A 19,197-nucleotide genomic window follows, 5' to 3' on the forward strand; every position below is an offset into this window, starting at 1 on the left:
CAGCCTGCTGTGCCTGATGGAAGAATGCTACTGGGACATGTCTCAGGTGTCCTGAAAAGGAAGGCGTGAGGAGCTGTGTATATCTGTCAAGGGAGGTACACTTCCACCCAAAAGGAATGTGTCCAAAATCTGGCCAGTCCCCCAAATCACTTGTATCTGAGCTTGGAAGGTTATAAGAACATATGGAAAAGTTGTAACTGGAGGGACCCTGTGTCCTGGTGTGCCTGGGGCAGCTCAGTTTACACTGGCTTTCCTGGTTCAGTTTTTAGTGACACCCCCTGTTTACTCCCAGAAGTGCCCTGATTTATGTAGTAAATTATATGTTCACCTACCTAGACACGTTGTTTGTGGCTCTGCCCTTTCTGTGCATTGTGACCTTAGACTAATTACTCGACCTCTGTGAGCTTCATTTTAAATGAGGGCAGTAGATGCGAGGCCCTTAGCCCTGTCCTGGCTCAGAAAAAAGGCTTGGATTTTAAGGCCTTTTAAATTTTACCTTTGCTGGATTTTTCTTGCAATGATCATTAACTAAATGTCTGAGATGGCAGAGGCTGGGAAGCTGTGCTTTTTCTCCATCTTACCTCAAAGAATTTGCTTTTCTTCTTCTCAGGATACAAGAAATAATTGAGAGGGCTTTCCTTCAGGGTTGTTTGCTCCAGGTTGGCATACCCCAAATGTGGATGCTAACAGCATCTAAGGATTTGAACTCACCATTAGTCAAGCAGGATTGGATTTAAATGCCTCAGTCTTCACTTTAGGGGGGTGATTAAGAAATCCTGAGGTGATATTCAGTATTCGCGGGGTGACATACACCTTCATTTATGCCTGTTGCCCTGGTGTAGTTATGAATAGCATTCCCTTTCACTGAAACATGTCTCAGTTTGGACAATAAATTATATGATTACCCTAAATATTTAGGATCTGTGTAAGCCTATCTTAAGATTTGGAGTCCTTGACTATAAACAGGCAAATATCCATAAGCAGGAGAATGGTAAGTAAATTGTGGTATAGTCCTGAAGTGGATTATTATTATATAACAGCAAACATGGATGAAGCATAAAATATGTGTACACATGGATAAAACTAAAAGATATTGAATGAAAAAGCAAGTTGCAGAATACCTACTTTATAATTTCATTCACATAAAGTTTAATAAAGCAAAATTAAATGACTTGTTGCTTAGGGATATAAATAAATAAATAAATAAATAAATAAATAAATATATATATATATATATATATATATATATATATATATATATGATGAAACTATAAAGAAAAGCAAAGGAATGATTAACTCAAAATTTCAGATTGGTGTTTACCTGTGCTGGGGGGCGGGGTAGGGATGAGTGGGGAGAATGGGTGGGGAGGAAGGCCCTGGAATCGTAGAAGGATACAAAGGACTTCAAAGATACTGATTTGATTCTATTTCTTAAACTGTGGTATGGGTACATGGATCTTTCATGATTTTATTTTAAATGTGCATGCATGTTATGTACATTCTCTCGATTCCTTGGGATATTTCACAAAAAAATGAATGACATACACAAAAACATACACAGAATAAAAGAAAAATAAAGAAAAATATTGTATGATATCAAATTTTATACCTGTTTGTATATGAGTTGTTTTGGGGTGATTGTTCATAGTTGAATGAATTTAGGGAGAAGTTAGCCAGACTTCTGAGCTTGGAGCTGAGGGTAGTGAGGCAGTTTGATAGTAGCTTTAACTCTTTAAAATCCTGGTGGTTACAGGCAAGCATCTGGCTTGGTTTCTTTCCCCCCAGTATTGCCACTACTCCTCCTGCCTAATGCACTAATGTTCAACGAGACAACATTTTGTTAACCTCTTAACATATAGTAGGTCTTTTAATCCTCAAAAGAGTACCGTGGGGTAGATTCCATTGCCATCCTCATTATAAGGTTAGGAACAACGAAGCACCAAGGGGTCAGGAGACACACCTGGGCAGCACGTGTCTCCACCCTGCCTCCCTCCTCTGCCACCATGCTGCCTCCAGGGGCTGACTGCAGGGACCCGCGAATCCCGTCTCACCTGGGGCTGAGGGGGAGGCAAATGCCTTCTCAGTTTTACAAAAGGCCTTCACCTCTTCGTATTTTTGAGGGTGACATCTTTGTCAGGCTCTGCTTGCCGCACCCCTCGTTGGCGGCAATTCCTTGGGGCTCTGTTAACAGGATGGCCCCTCCCCCAGTGACCTGGGGAGAGCGAGTTTCCAGCCCTGATACAGGATAACTAGGATGTGGCTGCTTTTTGCAGAGCAGAAACATCTGCACCTCAGGTGCTCTGGACTTGCCTGATTTGGACATGGTCTTCAGTTGAATTCATAGGCTTAGTATGGTTGTCTCAAGGGGAAAAATAAATGTATATCTATATATAATGAAAGAAAAAAGAGGGAGTCATTGTAGGAGCTGATTGGATCTCTGATTGAAAAACAGCCTGATCCCCAGTTTTGAACCCCTGCTCTGCCACTTACTAGCTGTGACCTTTGGCAGGTACATCCCCTCACTGAGGTCCAGTCTCCTCATCTGTAGGTTAGAGATACTACTATGTCAGACTGTTTGTTATTTGATCCAAAGCCTTTATTCTTTCATTCTGTGTTGACAGAACAGGACAGAGGTCACTTAAACTCAGGAACAGGGGCCTTGCCCCCAGCCTTGGGGGTAGGCATGTGAGTGCTTTCTGGTCCATGAGATGTAAGGGGAGGTCTGCTGAGGTGCTTCTAGGAGATCTCCTTCCTGGGTAGGAGGGAAGTGAAGGAGGATTACCTGTGCCCATGCTGCTCCTTGCTTCCTGCCTTGCATGCAGCTGCGCTTGGATGCAATGTTTGGAACTGGTGCAGCCATTTCATAACTATGTGGGGGAAGACCCAGGAGATCACCGAGATGCCAACCCCATGCCCTACCATCACTGAGCTCACTAAGCAGCCTAGGAACTGTCCAGATTTCTTCTCATGCAAAGAAAATAGACTCTTATTTATGTAAACTACTGTTTTCTTTTACTTACAATCAAAAAATGATTTTAAAAGCATTTAGTCCTTATTCAGTGCTTGTAAGAATTAAAATAGATTTTTTACATGTCTGGAACAGGGTAGATACATAATGGTAGTTGTTATCATCACCACCCCCAGGGTAGGTCCACTGGCTGTTCAGGCTGTAGAGGGGGGACAGAAGAAAAGAAATGGTGAAGGATTTTGTCTCTTCTTTCCTCAGGACACCCTGCCTCTTACAAGAGGTTGTACAAGGCATGCTGGCCATGTGCCTGAGAGAAAGGAAGGAGTGGGAAGGAAAAGAAGAGTAGAAAAAAATGGCATTAGGAGGAAATCAGGTGAGCAGAAAAGTCTCATGTTTTGAACTTATTGCTCTCACATTTTATTTACCTGAAATGAGATTCAGTCATTCTAGGTCCTTGATCAAAATACCGTTTTAAAAATAAATGCAGTTTTACTTATTTTTATGGGCTTATTAGCATTCATGGCCTGAACGCACTGTTAATGGTTGCACTCTTGAGATCTTTAGTGGGTGTTCCTTTAAACAGGTGCCCAGAAGATGGTGCTTTTTTACACAACAAACGTTCCTGGTAGAGGATTATCATAATGAGGCAAAGTCTCTATTTTCAGCTCCCAATTACCTCTCAATCTAGTTGCCATCAGTAAGCTGCACTTGCATTTAGTGTGCTGGAAGTTGGAGAAATGAGTGCATTACCATCAAAGCATGAAAGGCCAGTGCTTTGCATAATCATTGCTGGAACTGGTCCTCAGATTTTGCATCTGTCATGCTCGCCCTCCAGTGCCCTTGTTTGGGATTCTGCTGGAGCAAAGTTCTAGTTACTGGTTTAATCATTTTCATACCCCATTGTGGATTGTCTAGTGCCACAGTTGCTTTTTCTTCACAGCATCATTTTTACTTTAAGCAGAGTATCTGTGATGATTCCACATTTGTCAAAATAAAAAGAGAAAGGATACTCTTAACTTGCTTGATGCCATTGACAATGTGGGCATTTGAACATCACCTTGCGGGAGGGGTGAAAGCCCCAGCTAGTCATCTTCAATTATAATAAAATGGAAAAACTGACACTCTGGTCCTCTTGAGAGAGGTGAAGAGGGAAAGTCTTTGATCTCCTGCTTGCTCTGTCAGGTAAGGGGAAGAGGTGACACAAGAAGGTGGGAAGAAATGGGTGCAGTGGGTGAACGGTTTGCAGTATTGGACCTGTTAGACCAAACCTGAATGAAGGAGGACCCAGCCGGGGAGGCTGCTGGCAATATTTATCAACTGTACAGACCTGCTATGAGCCACCATCCTGGATCAGGGCCTTGGGGTTCCTGCTATGCTAATCGTGAGTTCATGGAGGCAGTCTGGGTTCTGGAGAAGAGACCTGTTGTGGGGGACACTGAAGGGGCTTGAGGTACAAGAATACTTAAATCCTTGAAGAATTAGGACAACCGTACTGCAGCATGCAAGTGGAAAGTCAGCTCTGACAAAACCCTTTGTGTTCCCCGAAATGACATGTACAGGAAAAGTGCAGGCAGGGTCTGTCCCTTGCCCAGTGCCTGGCATATAGTGAGTGCTTGAATATTTACAGAAAAAAACTAATGTGTGTGCCACCAGATGATGTATCGGAAGTTCTCCCTGTGTGCTACAAGAATTAACTTTCATGAGAACCTTCTGTTGTTTTGCAGGCTTTGGGACTGTTTGTATCTTACATGATTTTACAACATGAAACAATGGCATGAAGAGGAAAAGAACAATAATATGTCTTTATAAAGAGAAGAGAATACTTTTCCTTTAAATAAAACCAGAGAGAGCTATTGAATCTCTTGGTATTTTACCCTTTGCACTTTATCTTGTAAAATAATTTATGCACAATAAAAATCTATAGTATTTATAAAGGCAGCTAGTTTTGTGATTTAAGGGGGTGCACATTAGATGGTTTGAAATATCTGTGGAGGATTACAATAGAATGTACTTTTTTTCTGATGAGAAAATGATAGCAATTGCTTTCTAACCACAGGCCCTGTTTGTGGAGAATCTGGCACGGTAGAGTTGAGCAGTGTCTGTTCTACAATGTATAAGATGTTTACTATGGCCTTTGATACCAAAGTGCCTGTCATGAGAGCTCTGGGCTTTGGATAGTTCTGATGAGCTGACACAGGAGAAGCTAGACTGTGTGTTATTTCTGGTGGAACATAAAAGTTTCCAGAGAGTCTGAGTTATCTGTGCCTTCTTAAAAGGACTTTGAAGTGACTTTCAATCTGTACAATAATTACACTAGTAAAGTGGGTCTAGAAATTGAAAGTCAGAAGAAGGGAAAAAGAGAAAATGCCAAAATACTATTCATAGTGTTAAAATACGTCTTTTGATTGGTTATGTGGAGCCTCCTGGCAGCCATGTATAAAAGGGAAACAGTATAAGGTACATCACTCACACTTGTGGACAGGAGAGAGCATGCAAGTTTCTCAGAGGAGGAAAACTTTTTCTAAAGAATTGCAGTTTTAATTACTGTTATTATTCTGGAACTGGTGATTTAATTTTGTTCAGTTTGCTTTACCTCTTTTAATGGTTAGTAGTTACTCCTTTGCTTCATAGTCTCCACTCTGTCAGTGATCTACTTATTGAGGAATAAAGAGAAGGGAAAGGAGGTAAATTCAGAGTAGTCAGCTTTGTAGCTGATGTCAGTTCTGGTTAATACATGATATTTCATTGTAACTAAGTTTGTGCTCTCTGTTGATTAATTTTTCAAACTCTTTGAAACTGCAGAACAGAGAATTATTTATATTTTTAAAGTCCTGGTGACTATATAAAGCCGACCTAGCTTTACACTGGGCAGGGGTTTAGAGCCCCTAGTCAGTGCGAAAGATTTTTTTTTTTTTTTTGTAGATAATTATTTTTTATTGAAGGGTAGTTGACACACAGTATTACATTACACTAGTTTCAGGTGTACAACATAGTGATTCAACATTTATATACGTGACAATTCTAGGTACCAGCTATCACCATACCAAGCTGTTACAATATCTTGACTATATTCATTACATCCCGGATACTTATTATTTTACCATTGGAAGTGTATACTTTTTTTTTTTTATGAGGGCATCTCTCATATTTATTGATCAAATGGTTGTTAACAACAATAAAATTCTGTATAGGGGAGTCCTTGCTCAATGCACAAGCATTAATCCACCCCAAGCCTAATTTTCGTCAGTCTCCAATCTTCTGAGGCATAACAAACAAGTTCTTACATGGAGAACAAATTCTTACATAGTGAATAAGATCTTACATGGTGAACAGTACAGGGGCAGCCATCACAGAAACCTTCAGTTTTGCTCATGCATTATGAACTATAAACAGTCAGTTCAAATATGAATACTCATTTGATTTTTATACTTGATTTATATGTGGATACCACATTTCTCTATTATTATTTTTTTTAATAAAATGTTGAAGTGGTAGGTAGATACAAGATAAAGGTAGAAAACACAGTTTAGTGTTGTAAGAGAGCAAATGTAGATGATCAGGTGTGTGCCTGTAGACTATGTGTTAATCCAAGCTAGACAAGGGCAATAAAACATCCACGTATGCAGAAGATTTCTCTCAGAACAGGGGGGATGAGGTTCTAAGCCTCACCTCTGTTGATCCCCAATTTCTCACCTGATGACTCCCCTGCGACTGTGCCTGTCTTAGGTTGTTCCTCCCTTGAGGAATCTTACTCGTCTCTGGCTAACCAGTCATCTTCCGGGGCCATACAGGGAAATGTAAAGTTGGTAAGTGAGAGAGAAGCCTTATTGTTTGAAATGGTTAGCTTTTTATTTCTTTGCATATTTATGCCCTGTAGCTTCTATGCTCAGCATTTGTCTTGAGGTATCTTTACCACTTGGAAGAATTATGATACTCGGTAAATTTGATATGAGGCACGAATTCTATTTAAGGGTTGTAATTAGGAAGGAAGAAGAAAAGCTATAGAAGTAGCAGGCGGAAGAAAACATGGGAAGATTGATTATTTCTTTGACATATCTTCTTGTAGAGTAACTTCAGCTTGTATAGGTTTTAAGCTACTACTTAAATTGCGCACACACATTAACATAATAGGAATAACCAAAGCATACCTGTAATTACCAGCCATCTCCAGTGAAACCAAGAAAACCAGTTAGGCACCTTAGGCATTTGTGAAAACTTATCTATGATATGGTGGATATTGTCCAACTGAACTTGAACAGTCTGAGAGAAATCAGACAAATTAAAACAACCCATTCCTGGGGAATGTTCATATCCCTTATGTTCTTTTAACAGTAAATAGTCTGTAGTTGTAAGATTTTGGAGCGCTACAACTTGCACTTCTCCTAATTCTTGGTTGAGTTCCAACAGTATAGATCCAGTCAAATTTGTTGTTTTACTGTATGCACAGGCCAGCTTAGATATCTCCTTCCTCATTCCCATGGCAAGTCCAGGAGCTGGTGGGATGAGTGCATCTACAGCTGTAGCAGTGCGTGGATCTTTGTTGGGGTTTTTTGGTGATCATCTTCTGGCATGAGTCTTCCAGAGAGTGCTGATGTTGGAAGTTCTTTTTCATATCGTATCTTAGTTCATTTTCGGAGTAGCCAAACAGACCCTTTGCCTACACTTTTATATGCCCTTTATACTCTTGTGTAGAACTCATTGGAGGTTACCACACAGGAACTGCCCTTTTTTTTTTTTTTGGTATCACTAATCTACACTTACATGACGAATATTATGTTTACTAGGCTCTCCCCTATACCAGGTCCCCCCTATAAATCCCTTTACAGTCACTCTCCATCAGCATAGCAAAATGTTGTAGAATCACTACTTGCCTTCTCTGTGTTGTACAGCCCTCCCTTTTCTCCTACCCCCCATGCATGCTAATCTTAATACCCCCCTACTTCTCCCCCCTCCCTTATCCCTTCCTACCCACCCATCCTCCCCATTCCCTTTCTCTTTGGTACCTGTTAGTCCATTCTTGAGTTCTGTGATTCTGCTGCTGTTTTGTTCCTTCAGTTTTTCCTTTGTTCTTATATTCCACAGATAAGTGAAATCATTTGGTATTTCTCTTTCTCCGCTTGGCTTGTTTCACTGAGCATAATACCCTCCAGCTCCATCCATGTTGCTGCAAATGGTTGGATTTGCCCTTTTCTTATGGCTGAGTAGTATTCCATTGTGTATATGTACCACATCTTCTTTATCCATTCATCTATCGATGGACATTTAGGTTGCTTCCAATTCTTGGCTATTGTAAATAGTGCTGTGATAAACATAGGGGTGCACTGATCTTTCTCATACTTGATTGCTGCATTCTTAGGTTAAATTTCTAGGAGTGCAATTCCTGGGTCAAATGGTAAGTCTGTTTTGAGCATTTTGATGTATGTACCTCCATACTGCTTTCCACAATGGTTGAACTAACTTACATTCCCACCAGCAGTGTAGGAGGGTTCCCCTTTCTCCACAGCCTCGCCAACATTTGTTGTTGTTTGTCTTTTGGATGGTGTGAGGTGATACCTCATTGTAGTTTTAATTTGCATTTCTCTGATAATTTACTGTATGCACAGGCCAGCTTAGATATCTCCTTCCTCATTCCCATGGCAAGTCCAGGAACTGGTGGGATGAGTGCATCTACAGCTGTAGCAGTGCGTGGATCTTTGTTGGGGTTTTTTGGTGATCATCTTTTGGCATGAGTCTTCCAGAGAGTGCTGATGTTGGAAGTTCTTTTTCATATCGTATCTTAGTTCATTTTCGGAGTAGCCCAATTAGGTATTTCTCTGTAGCATTTCTCTGATAATTAGCGATGTGGAGCATCTTTTCATGTGTCTGTTGGCCATCTGTATTTCTTTTTTGGAGAACTGTCTGTTCAATTCCTCTGCCCATTTTTTAATTGAGTTATTTGTTTTCTGTTTGTTGAGGCGTGTGAGCTCTTTATATATTCTGGATGTCAAGCCTTTATCGGATGTGTCATTTTCAAATATATTCTCCCATACTGGAGGGTTCCTTTTTGTTCTATTGATGGTGTCTTTTGCTGTACAGAAGCTTTGCAGCTTAATATAGTCCCACTTACTCATTTTTGCTGTTGTTTTCCTTGCCCGGGGAGATATGTTCAAGAAGAGGTCACTCATGTTTATGTCTAAGAGGTTTTTGCCTATGTTTTCTTCCAAGAGTTTAATGGTTTCATGACTTACATTCAGGTCTTTGATCCATTTTGAGTTTACTTTTGTATATGGGGTTAGACAATGGTCCAGTTTCATTCTCCTACATGTAGCTGTCCAGTTCTGCCAGCACCATCTGTTGAAGAGACTGTCATTTCCCCATTGTATGTCCATGGCTCCTTTATCAAATATTAATTGACCATATATGTCTGGGTTAATGTCTGGATTCTCTAGTCTGTTCCATTGGTCTGTGGCTCTGCTCTTGTGCCAGTACCAAATTGTCTTGATTACTATGGCTTTATAGTAGAGCTTGAAGTTGGGGAGTGAGATGCCCCCTACTTTATTCTTCTTTCTCAGGATTGCTTTGGCTATTCGGGGTCTTTGGTGTTTCCATATGAATTTTTGAATTATTTGTTCCAGTTCATTGAAGAATGTTGCTGGTAGTTTCATAGGGATTGCATCAAATCTGTATATTGCTTTGGGCAGGATGGCCATTTTGACGATATTAATTCTTCCTAGCCACGAGCATGGGATGAGTTTCCATCTGTTAGTGTCCCCTTTAATTTCTCTTAAGAGTGACTTGTAGTTTTCAGAGTATAAGTTTTTCACTTCCTTGGTTAGGTTTATTCCTAGGTATTTTATTTTTTTTGATGCAATTGTGAATGGAGTTGTTTTCCTGATTTCTCTTTCTGTTGGTTCTTGTTAGTGTATAGGAAAGCCACAGATTTCTGTGTGTTGATTTTGTATCCTGCAACTTTGCTGTATTCCGATATCAGTTCTAGTAGTTTTGGGGTGGAGTCTTTAGGGCTTTTTATGTACAGCATCATGTCATCTGCAAATAGTGACAGTTTAACTTCTTCTTTACCAATCTGGATTCCTTGTATTTCTTTGTTTTGTCTGATTGCCGTGGCTAGGACCTCCAGTACTATGTTAAATAACAGTGGGGAGAGTGGGCATCCCTGTCTAGTTCCCGATCTCAGCGGAAATGCTTTCAGCTTCTCGCTGTTCAATATAATGTTGGCTGTGGGTTTATCATAGATGGCGTTATTATGTTGAGGTACTTGCCCTCTATTCCCATTTTGCTGAGAGTTTTTATCATGAATGGATGTTGAACTTTGTCAAATGCTTTTTCAGCATCTATGGAGATGATCATGTGGTTTTTGTCTTTCTTTTTGTTGATGTGGTGGATGATGTTGATGGACTTTCGAATGTTGTACCATCCTTGCATCCCTGGGATGAATCCCACTTGGTCACGGTGTATGATCCTTTTGATGTATTTTTGAATTTGGTTTGCTAATATGCTAATATTTTGTTGAGTATTTTTGCATCTACGTTCATCAGGGATATTGGTCTGTAGTTTTCTTTTTTGTTGTGGTCTTTGCCTGGTTTTGGTATTAGGGTGATGTTAGCTTCATAGAATGAGTTTGGGAGTATCCCCTCCTCCTCTATTTTTTGGAAAACTCTAAGGAGAATGGGTATTATGTCTTCCCTGTATGTCTGATAAAATTCCGAGGTAAATCCATCTGGCCCGGGGTTTTTGTTCTTTGGTAGTTTTTTGATTACTGCTTCAATTTCGTTGCTGGTAATTGGTCTGTTTAGATTTTCTGTTTCTTTCTGGGTCAGTCTTGGAAGGTTGTATTTTTCTAGGAAGTTGTCCATTTCTCCTAGGTTTCCCAGCTTGTTAGCATATAGGTAGTCATAGTATTCTCTAATAATTCTTTGTATTTCTGTGGGATCCGTCGTGATTTTTCCTTTCTCGTTTCTGATACTGTTGATTTGTGTTGACTCTCTTTTCTTCTTAATAAGTCTGGCTAGAGGCTTATCTATTTTGTTTACTTTCTCGAAGAACCAGCTCTTGGTTTCATTGATTTTTGCTATTGTTTTATTCTTCTCAATTTTATTTATTTCTTCTCTGATCTTTATTATGTCCCTCCTTCTGCTGACCTTAGGCCTCATTTGTTCTTCTTTTTCCAATTTCAATATTTGTGACATTAGATCATTCATTTGGGATTGTTCTTCCTTTTTTAAATATGCTTGGATTGGTATATACTTTCCTCTTAAGACTGCTTTTGCTGCGTCCCACAGAAGTTGGGGCTTAGTGTTGTTGTTGTCATTTGTTTCCATATATTGCTGGATCTCCATTTTGATTTGGTCATTGATCCATTGATTATTTAGGAGCGTGTTGTTAAGCCTCTATGTGTTTGTGAGCCTCTTTGCTTTCTTTGTACAGTTTATTTCTAGTTTTATGCCTTTGTGGTCTGAAAAGTTGGTTGTTAGGATTTCAATCTTTTGGAATTTTCTGAGGCTCTTTTTGTGGCCTAGTATGTGGTCTATTCTGGAGAATATTCCATGTGCACTTGAGAAGAATGTATATCCTGTTGCTTTTGGATGTAGAGTTCTATAGATGTCTATTAGGTCCATCTGCTCTTCTGTGTTGTTCAGTGCTTCTGTGTCCTTACTCATTTTCTGCCCAGTGGATCTATACTTTGGGGTGAGTAGTGTGTTGAAGTCTCCTAGAATGAATGCATTGCAGTCTATTTCCCCTTTTAGTTGTGTTAGTATTTGTTTCACATATGCTGGTGCTCCTGTGTTGTGTGCATATATATTTAGAATGGTTATATCCTCTTGTTGGACTGAGCCCTTTATCATTATTTAGTGTCCTTCTTTATCTCTTGTTACTTTCTTTGTTTTGAAGTCTATTTTGTCTAATATTAATACTGCAACCCCTGCTTTCTTCTCGGTGTTGTTTGCTTGAAATATGTTTTTCCATCCCTTGACTTTTAGTCTGTACATGTCTTTGGGTTTGAGGTGAGTTTCTTGTAAGCAGCATATAGATGGGTCTTGCTTTTTTATCCATTCTATTACTCTATGTCTTTTGATTGGTGCATTCAGCCCATTAACATTTAGGGTGACTATTGAAAGATATGTACTTATTGCCATTGCAGGCTTTAAATTCGTGGTTACCAAAGGTTCAAGGTTAGCCTCTTTAGTATCTTAGTGCCTAACTTAGCTCGCTTATTGAGCTGTTATATACACTGTCTGGAGACTCTTTTCTTCTCTCCCTTCTTGTTCCTCCCCCTCGATTCTTCATATGTTGGGTGTTTTGTGCTGTGTTCTTTCTAGGAGTGCTCCCATCTAGAGCAGTCCCTGTAAGATGTTCTGTAGAGGTGGTTTGTGGGAAGCAAATTCCCTCAGCTTTTGTTTGTCTGGGAATTGTTTAATCCCACCGTCATATTTGAATGATAGTCATGTTGGATACAGTATCGTTGGTTCAAGGCCCTTCTGTTTCATTGTATTAAATATATCATGCCATTCTCTTCTGGCCTGTAGGGTTTCTGTCAAGAAGTCTGATGTTAGCCTGATGGGTTTTCCTTTATAGGTGACCTTTTTCTCTCTAGCTGCCTTTAAAACTCTTTCTTTGTCCTTGATCTTTGCCATTTTAATTATTATGTGTCTTGTTGTCCTCCTTGGATCCTTTCTGTTGGGGGTTCTGTGTATTTCCGTGGTCTGTTCGATTATTTCCTCCCCCAGTTTGGGGACGTTTTCAGGAATTATTTCTTCTAAGATACTTTCCATCTCTTTTCCTCTCTCGTCTTCTTCTGGCACCCCTATAATATGGATATTGTTCCTTTTGGATTGGTCACACAGTTCTCTTAACATTGTTTCATTCCTGGAGATCCTTTTATGTCTCTCTATGTCAGCTTCTATGCATTCCTGTTCTCTGGTTTCAATTCCATCAATGGCCTCTTGCATCCTATCCATTCTGCTTATAAACCCTTCCAGAGTTTGTTTCATTTCTGCGATCTCCTTTCTGGCATCTGTGATCTCCCTCCGCACTTCATCCCATTTCTTTTGCGTATTTCTCTGCATCTCTGTCAGCATGTTTATGATTCTTATTTTGAATTCTTTGTCAGGAAGACTGGTTAGGTCTGTCTCCTTCTCTGGTGTTGTCTCTGTGATCTTTGTCTGCCTGTAGCTTTGCCTTTTCATGGTGATAGGAATAGTTTGCAGAGCTGGGACGAGTGACGGCTGGAAGAACTTCCCTTCTTGTTGGTTTGTGGCCCTCCTCTCCTGGGAGAACAGCGGCCTCAAGTGGCTTGTGCTGGGCAGCTGCGCGCGGACAGGGTTTCTGCTTCCTGCCGGGCTGCTATGGAGTTTATCTCCCCTGTTACTGTGGGCATGGCATGGTTCAGGCCTCTGCTCCAAAGTGGTGGAGTCGTGTTGGAGGGGGAGTAGCCAGGAGGCTATTTATCTCCGTAAGGGGCCTCCCTGCTCCCTGCAGCCCAGGGGTTAGGGTGCCCAGAGATCCCCAGATTCCCTACCTCTGGATTAAGTGACCCGCCCTGCCCCTTTAAGACTTCCAAAAAGCACCCGCCAAAACAAAACCAGAACCACAAAAAAAAAATAAAAAAGAAAAAAATGTGGCTGCTCGTTTTTCTTTATTCTCTGGCGCCAGCCTCAGGCATTTGCTCACCAGTCTTGCTGCCCTGTTTCCCTAGTATTTTGGTCCCTATCCCTTTAAGACTTCCAAAAAGCGTTCGCCAAAACAAAACTGCAAAAAAAAAAAAAATGGTCGCGCGCTTTTCTTATGTCCTCCGGCGCCCGGCCTCCAGTGCCTGCTCACTGTTCTTGCTGCCCTGTTTTCCTAGTATCAAGCGCCCTGCACTCTGGCCTGGATGGCGGGGGCTGGGTGTTCAGCAGTCCTGGGCTCCGTCTCCCTCCCGCTCTGCCTATTCTTCTCCCGCCGCGAGTTGGGGGGATGGGCGCTCGGCTCCCGCCGGGCCGGGGCTTGTATCTTACCCCCTTCGCGAGGTGCTGGGTTCTCTCAGGTGCGGATGTGGTCTGGATATTGTCCTGTGTCCTCTGGTCTTTATTCTAGGAAGGGTTGTCTTTGTTATATTTTCATAGATATATGTGGTTTTTTGGAGGAGATTTCCGCTGCTCTACTCACGCCGCCATCTTCCGCCCCTCCCCTCAGTGCGAAAGATTTTAATTTATGTCTTCATTTATATACATTTAATGTATATCTAACTATAATCAATAAAAAATTTCTGTTCACTTCATAAGGTAAAGCTTTTGTTTCTACATAGTTTTCATTTTTTAATGGCTGTATACTATACTGCAACATTTTGTATAGTAATTCAATCCTAGTATATAGTTAAGTATCTGTTTTCTCACTGAATATTCTTCAGCAAACATATTTGTGCGTATTGTTTGTTTCACTTTTGAAGAAGATGCATGAAATGGGTTTACTGAATCAAAGACTATGCCTACATTTACCAAAAGTATCAGTAACTTGCTTTCACATTCTCATCCACAGAGGAGATGAAAGAGTTGTTGATAAACTGCTTGCAGATAACCAGTTTATCAACAGCTCTTTTCATTTCTTTTGTGGCTCACCTCTGTGTACCAGTTGTCCTGATATTTTTGTCAATTTTTGTGACTAGAGTTCTGCCCATTTCTCATAATTAGCACTAGTGGCATGACTGATGCAGTCCTTTTAAAATATCTACTGTATTTTGAGTTTCTAGCACATAGAATGTTGTGACAGAGACTGCTAGTTATGCCCAACATTTATTCTCTTGTTTTCAGAAACCACAAGTTTTAGCTGGTCACATAACCAACCAGAATAAAAACTACATTTCCCAGGCTCCTTTGTAACTAGAGGTGGCCAAATGACTAGTTCCGGCTGATGGAATGTGAGTAGAAGGTTGTTTGGTAGTTTCCAGGATCCTTTTGAAAGAACTGGTGTGTGCCCTTTGTCCTCACTTTCTTGTTTATCCCTTCCTCCACTCTTCTGCCTGGAACAGTCATGGTGACTAGAGCTCTAGTCAGTGTATGTCATGAGAACAGGGACCACACTCAAAGGATGTAGGAACAGTGGACTAGAAAGCTTTTGGTTCTGAGACATTGTGGACCAGAGCTAGCATACTTGGCACTGTACTGCCTACCTCTGGACTTTTGCATATAAGAGATAGGCATTTAAATTTTGTCTAAATCATTATTTTTGGTCTCATTACTCACAGATGAATCTAACCCTAACATAACATGTTTGTTCACATAAGAGGGTTTGCATCAATAATTTAAGTGTCTCAGACATTATCATTATTGGACATGAGTATTTCATGGCTAGGTTGAAAGTAAAAGCAAATCGGAAGGATCAAATGCTTTTCTCCATTTTCTTACTACACTCCTTTCTACTGAAAAACCAAATCTTGATGATAATAGCTATGTTTATTGAGCTTTTCTTACATGTTTATCTCATTTAATCTTGTATGAGGAGGTACAATTGCTATTCTCATTTACAGATAAGAAAATTGAGGCCGGTAAAGATGAATTAACTTACAGGGTCACTTATCTGACATATAGTGGAGTAGGACTCTATCCTATATCTTCTGACTGTGGAGCCCAATGTCGTACCTGTGTAGATAAGCCATCCCCTTGTGTATGCTGTTCTCTTTCCCAGGAACACTGACCCTCTCTCTACCTTCTTAGCCTAGCTGCTTCTGTACATCCTAAGTTTCTACACATCCTTGATTTCTCCATGCCATTCCACAATCCTAGCCCCTTATAGTCCTCATAGCACCTTTATACATCTTCTGTCACAGTATTTATTGTATGTTACTGAACATGTTCCTTATTTGTCTCTGAGATCTTGGAGAGGGTTGAGTCTTATTCTTTATCTTATCCTTAGAACCTAACATGGTGCCTGGCACATAGTGGATGCTTAATAAATATTAGCTGAATTACTGCTATGAACTCTTGTGGCTATCTCAAAAGATGTTTCTACTACTTTTTAAAAGCTGTTTTTGGCATAAATTATTCTAACTATTCCCTCTGCTAGAACTTTTTCTTATTCTGGTATAGTCTTGTGCCATAGTAAGATGTGTCTAATTTTCAGAAACTTGATTTGGTAGGTAATTTAGCTGTTGGTTATATGTGGTATATCTTCTTAGTTCTCAGCAGGTCAGCTCTGATGTTAATGATTTCACAGTATGAATAGACTGATACTATTACACTGCAGTAAACTTTTACATGCATTCAGGAAAAAATGAGACAGCTGTAAGCAAGCATATGCATTAATTCATTCAGAAAAATGACTATCCGCATTCCAAATTACATAATCATCCTTCTTTTATATATAATAGATGAATAAATTTTGGCTTTTCATGGAGTTGAAAGATGTTCCATTGTGTTAGAGGAGAGAGAAACTGGAGCTTCCCTAGATGTAGTCAGACTGATTGCAATGTTGTTCCATCCAACCTTTACGGGATTCTCATTCAGGAAGTATACAGGTTGAATTAGGTTGAATCCCATTCACAGAACTGAAAATACATTCCTATTTGGGAATTCCTCCAGAATAGGTCCTTATTTTAGGCACCTCTGAATCCCCAACATTTAACATGGTGCCCCACATAATGGAGATGTTCTTCAAATACGAGTATCAACAGAAGGAATTTGTTTTCACATTTTCTGTCTCATTTAACTCAGAAGTCCTCTTGTTCTTGGATTGTTTGAACCTTTTACTTTTTGTGCTTTGGGCCCATCTTACTTATTGCCATAGAAGTTGGCAGGAAAGAACAAGGTGATGAAACCAAAATCCATGGACAGGAGACTAACTAACTGCTGCCCTCTTCTTTTTAATTTTTTTCTAAGTGTATAGTTCAGGGACATTGACATTGTTGTGCAACTGTGACCACAACCCATCTCCAGAACTCTTTTCATCTTCCAGAACTAAACCTCTGTCTCAATTAAACAATAACTCCCCATTCCACTCTCCTCAGCCCTTTTCTGCTTACCTACCATTCTACTTTCTGTCTCTGACTACTTTATATACCTAATGTAAGTGGAATCATGCAGTATTTGTCCTTTTGTGACTAGCTTATTTCACTTAGCATAATATCTTCAAGATTCATGATGTTATTGCATGTATCAGAATCTCTTTCCTTTTTCAGGCTGAATAATATTCCATTTTATGTACATACCTCATTTTGTTTACCCATTCATCTGTCAATGGACACTTCAGTTACTTCAAGCTTTTGGCTATTGTGAAAAATGCTGCTTCAAACATGGGTGTACAAATACACCCACCTCTTAATTTCACTCCACCTAAAGGATAAAGAAGAACTTGAAAATCATTTAGCATCATCAAAATTAAAAACTTGTGCTTCAAAGAACACCATCAAGAAAGTAAAAGACAATGCCAATAAACTGGACAATGTAGAAGAAATGGATAAATTCCTATAAAAGTATAGCCTTCCAACACTGACCCAGGAAGAAACAGAAAGTCTGAACAGACCAGTTACCAGTAATGAATTGGATTGGTAACCAGAAAACTCCCAACAAGCAAAAGTCTAGGAACAGATGACTTCACAGCTGAGTTCTACCAAACATTTAAAGAAAAACTGATACTCATCCATCTTAAAGTATTCCAAAATGTAGAAGAGGAGGGAATACTTCCAAATTCATTCTATGAGGCCAGTATCACTCTAATACCAAAACCAGGCAAAGAAACTACAAAAAAAGGAAATTACAGACCAATATTCCTGATGAACATAGTTACAAAAATCCTCAAAAAAATATTAGCAAACCAAATTCAAAAATACATCAAAAGGATCATCTATCATGACCAAGTAGGATTTATTTCAGGGATGCAAGTATGGTACAATACTTGTAAATCAATCAATGTGGTATATACCACATTAACAATAAGAAGGATAAAAAACATGATCCCTGACTTCAAGCTGTACTACAAGGCTACAGTTATCAAAACATTATGGTACCGGCACAAGAACTGACCCATAGATCAATGGAACAGAATGGAGAGCTGAGAAATAAACCTACACATACATTGTCAATTAATATATAATAAAGTAGCCATGAATAAACAATAGGGAAAAAATAGCCTCTTTAATAAATGGTGTTGGGAAAACTGGACCACTACATGCAAGAGAATGAAACTGGATAACTCTCTAACCCTGTACACTAAAGTAAACTTGAAATGGGTTAAAGACCTAAATATAAGTCATGGAGCCATAAAACTCTTAGAAGAAAAGATAGACAAAAATCTCTTGAATATAAGCATGAGCAATTATTTTCTGAACACATCTCCCCAGTCAAGGGAAACAAAATAAAAACTGAATAAGTGGGACTATGTCATACTAAGAATCTTCTGTACAGCAAAGGGCACCATCAGCAGAACAAAAAAGCAATCTACAGTATGGGAGAATATATTTGTAAATGATTTATCTTATAAGAGGTTAACATCCAAAGTACATAAAGAACTTGTATGTCTCAATACCAAAAACAACCCTATTAAAAAATAGGTGGAGGACCTGAACAAACATTTCTTCAGAGAAGAAGTATAGGTGGTCAACAGGCATATGAAGAAATGTTCCACATCACTAGTCATCAGGGAAATGCAAATCAAAACTACTATGAGATACTACCTCACACCAGTTAGAGTGGCCACTATACAAAAGACAAGAAATAACAAGTGTTGGTGAGGATGTGGAGAAAATGGAACCCTCCTACATGGTTGGTGGGAATGTAAATTGGTACAGCCACTGTGGAAAGCAGTATGGAGGTTCCTCAAAAAACTTAGAGTCGAAATACATACAACCCACTAATTCCATTTCTAGGAATTTACCTGAAGAAAACAGAATCCCTAATTTGAAAAGATATAAACCCCTATGGTTATTGCTGCATTATTTGCAATAGCCAAAATATTGTAAACAACCAAAGTGTCCATCAGTAGATGACTGGATAAAGAAGAGGTGGTACACACACACACAACAGAATATTATTCAGCCATAAAAAAGAAAGAAATCCCACCATTTGCAACAACATGGACAGACCTAGAGGGTATTATGCTAAGTGAAATATGCCAGGTACAGAAAGACAGATCCCATATGATTTCACGTATTTGTGGAATATAAACACAAAGCAAAACAAAATGAGCAAAATAGCAGTAGACTCACAGAAACTGATATGTGATTAGTGGTTACCAAGGGGGAGGGGTTGGGGCAGATGGCT

General features: G+C 39.6%; 1 protein-coding gene across 13 annotated transcripts in view; it reads left to right on the top strand.

Annotated features, from left to right (window-relative positions):
• Positions 1 to 19,197, top strand: part of TMCC3 (transmembrane and coiled-coil domain family 3) — a 271,029-nt gene that overhangs the window by 64,123 nt on the left and 187,709 nt on the right. For 9 of the 13 annotated variants that reach the window (XM_036891128.2, XM_036891125.2, XM_036891140.2 and 6 more), the window contains one exon: positions 3,227 to 3,341. The exons of the other annotated variants lie outside the window; for them this stretch is intronic. In XM_036891128.2, the coding sequence (XP_036747023.2) occupies positions 3,227 to 3,341 (115 nt within the window). The remainder of the gene's footprint in view (positions 1 to 3,226; positions 3,342 to 19,197) is intronic. 13 annotated transcript variants of the gene reach the window in all.

The sequence above is a fragment of the Manis pentadactyla genome, chromosome 10 (assembly GCF_030020395.1).
Source record: "Manis pentadactyla isolate mManPen7 chromosome 10, mManPen7.hap1, whole genome shotgun sequence".
Lineage (NCBI taxonomy): Eukaryota > Metazoa > Chordata > Mammalia > Pholidota > Manidae > Manis > Manis pentadactyla.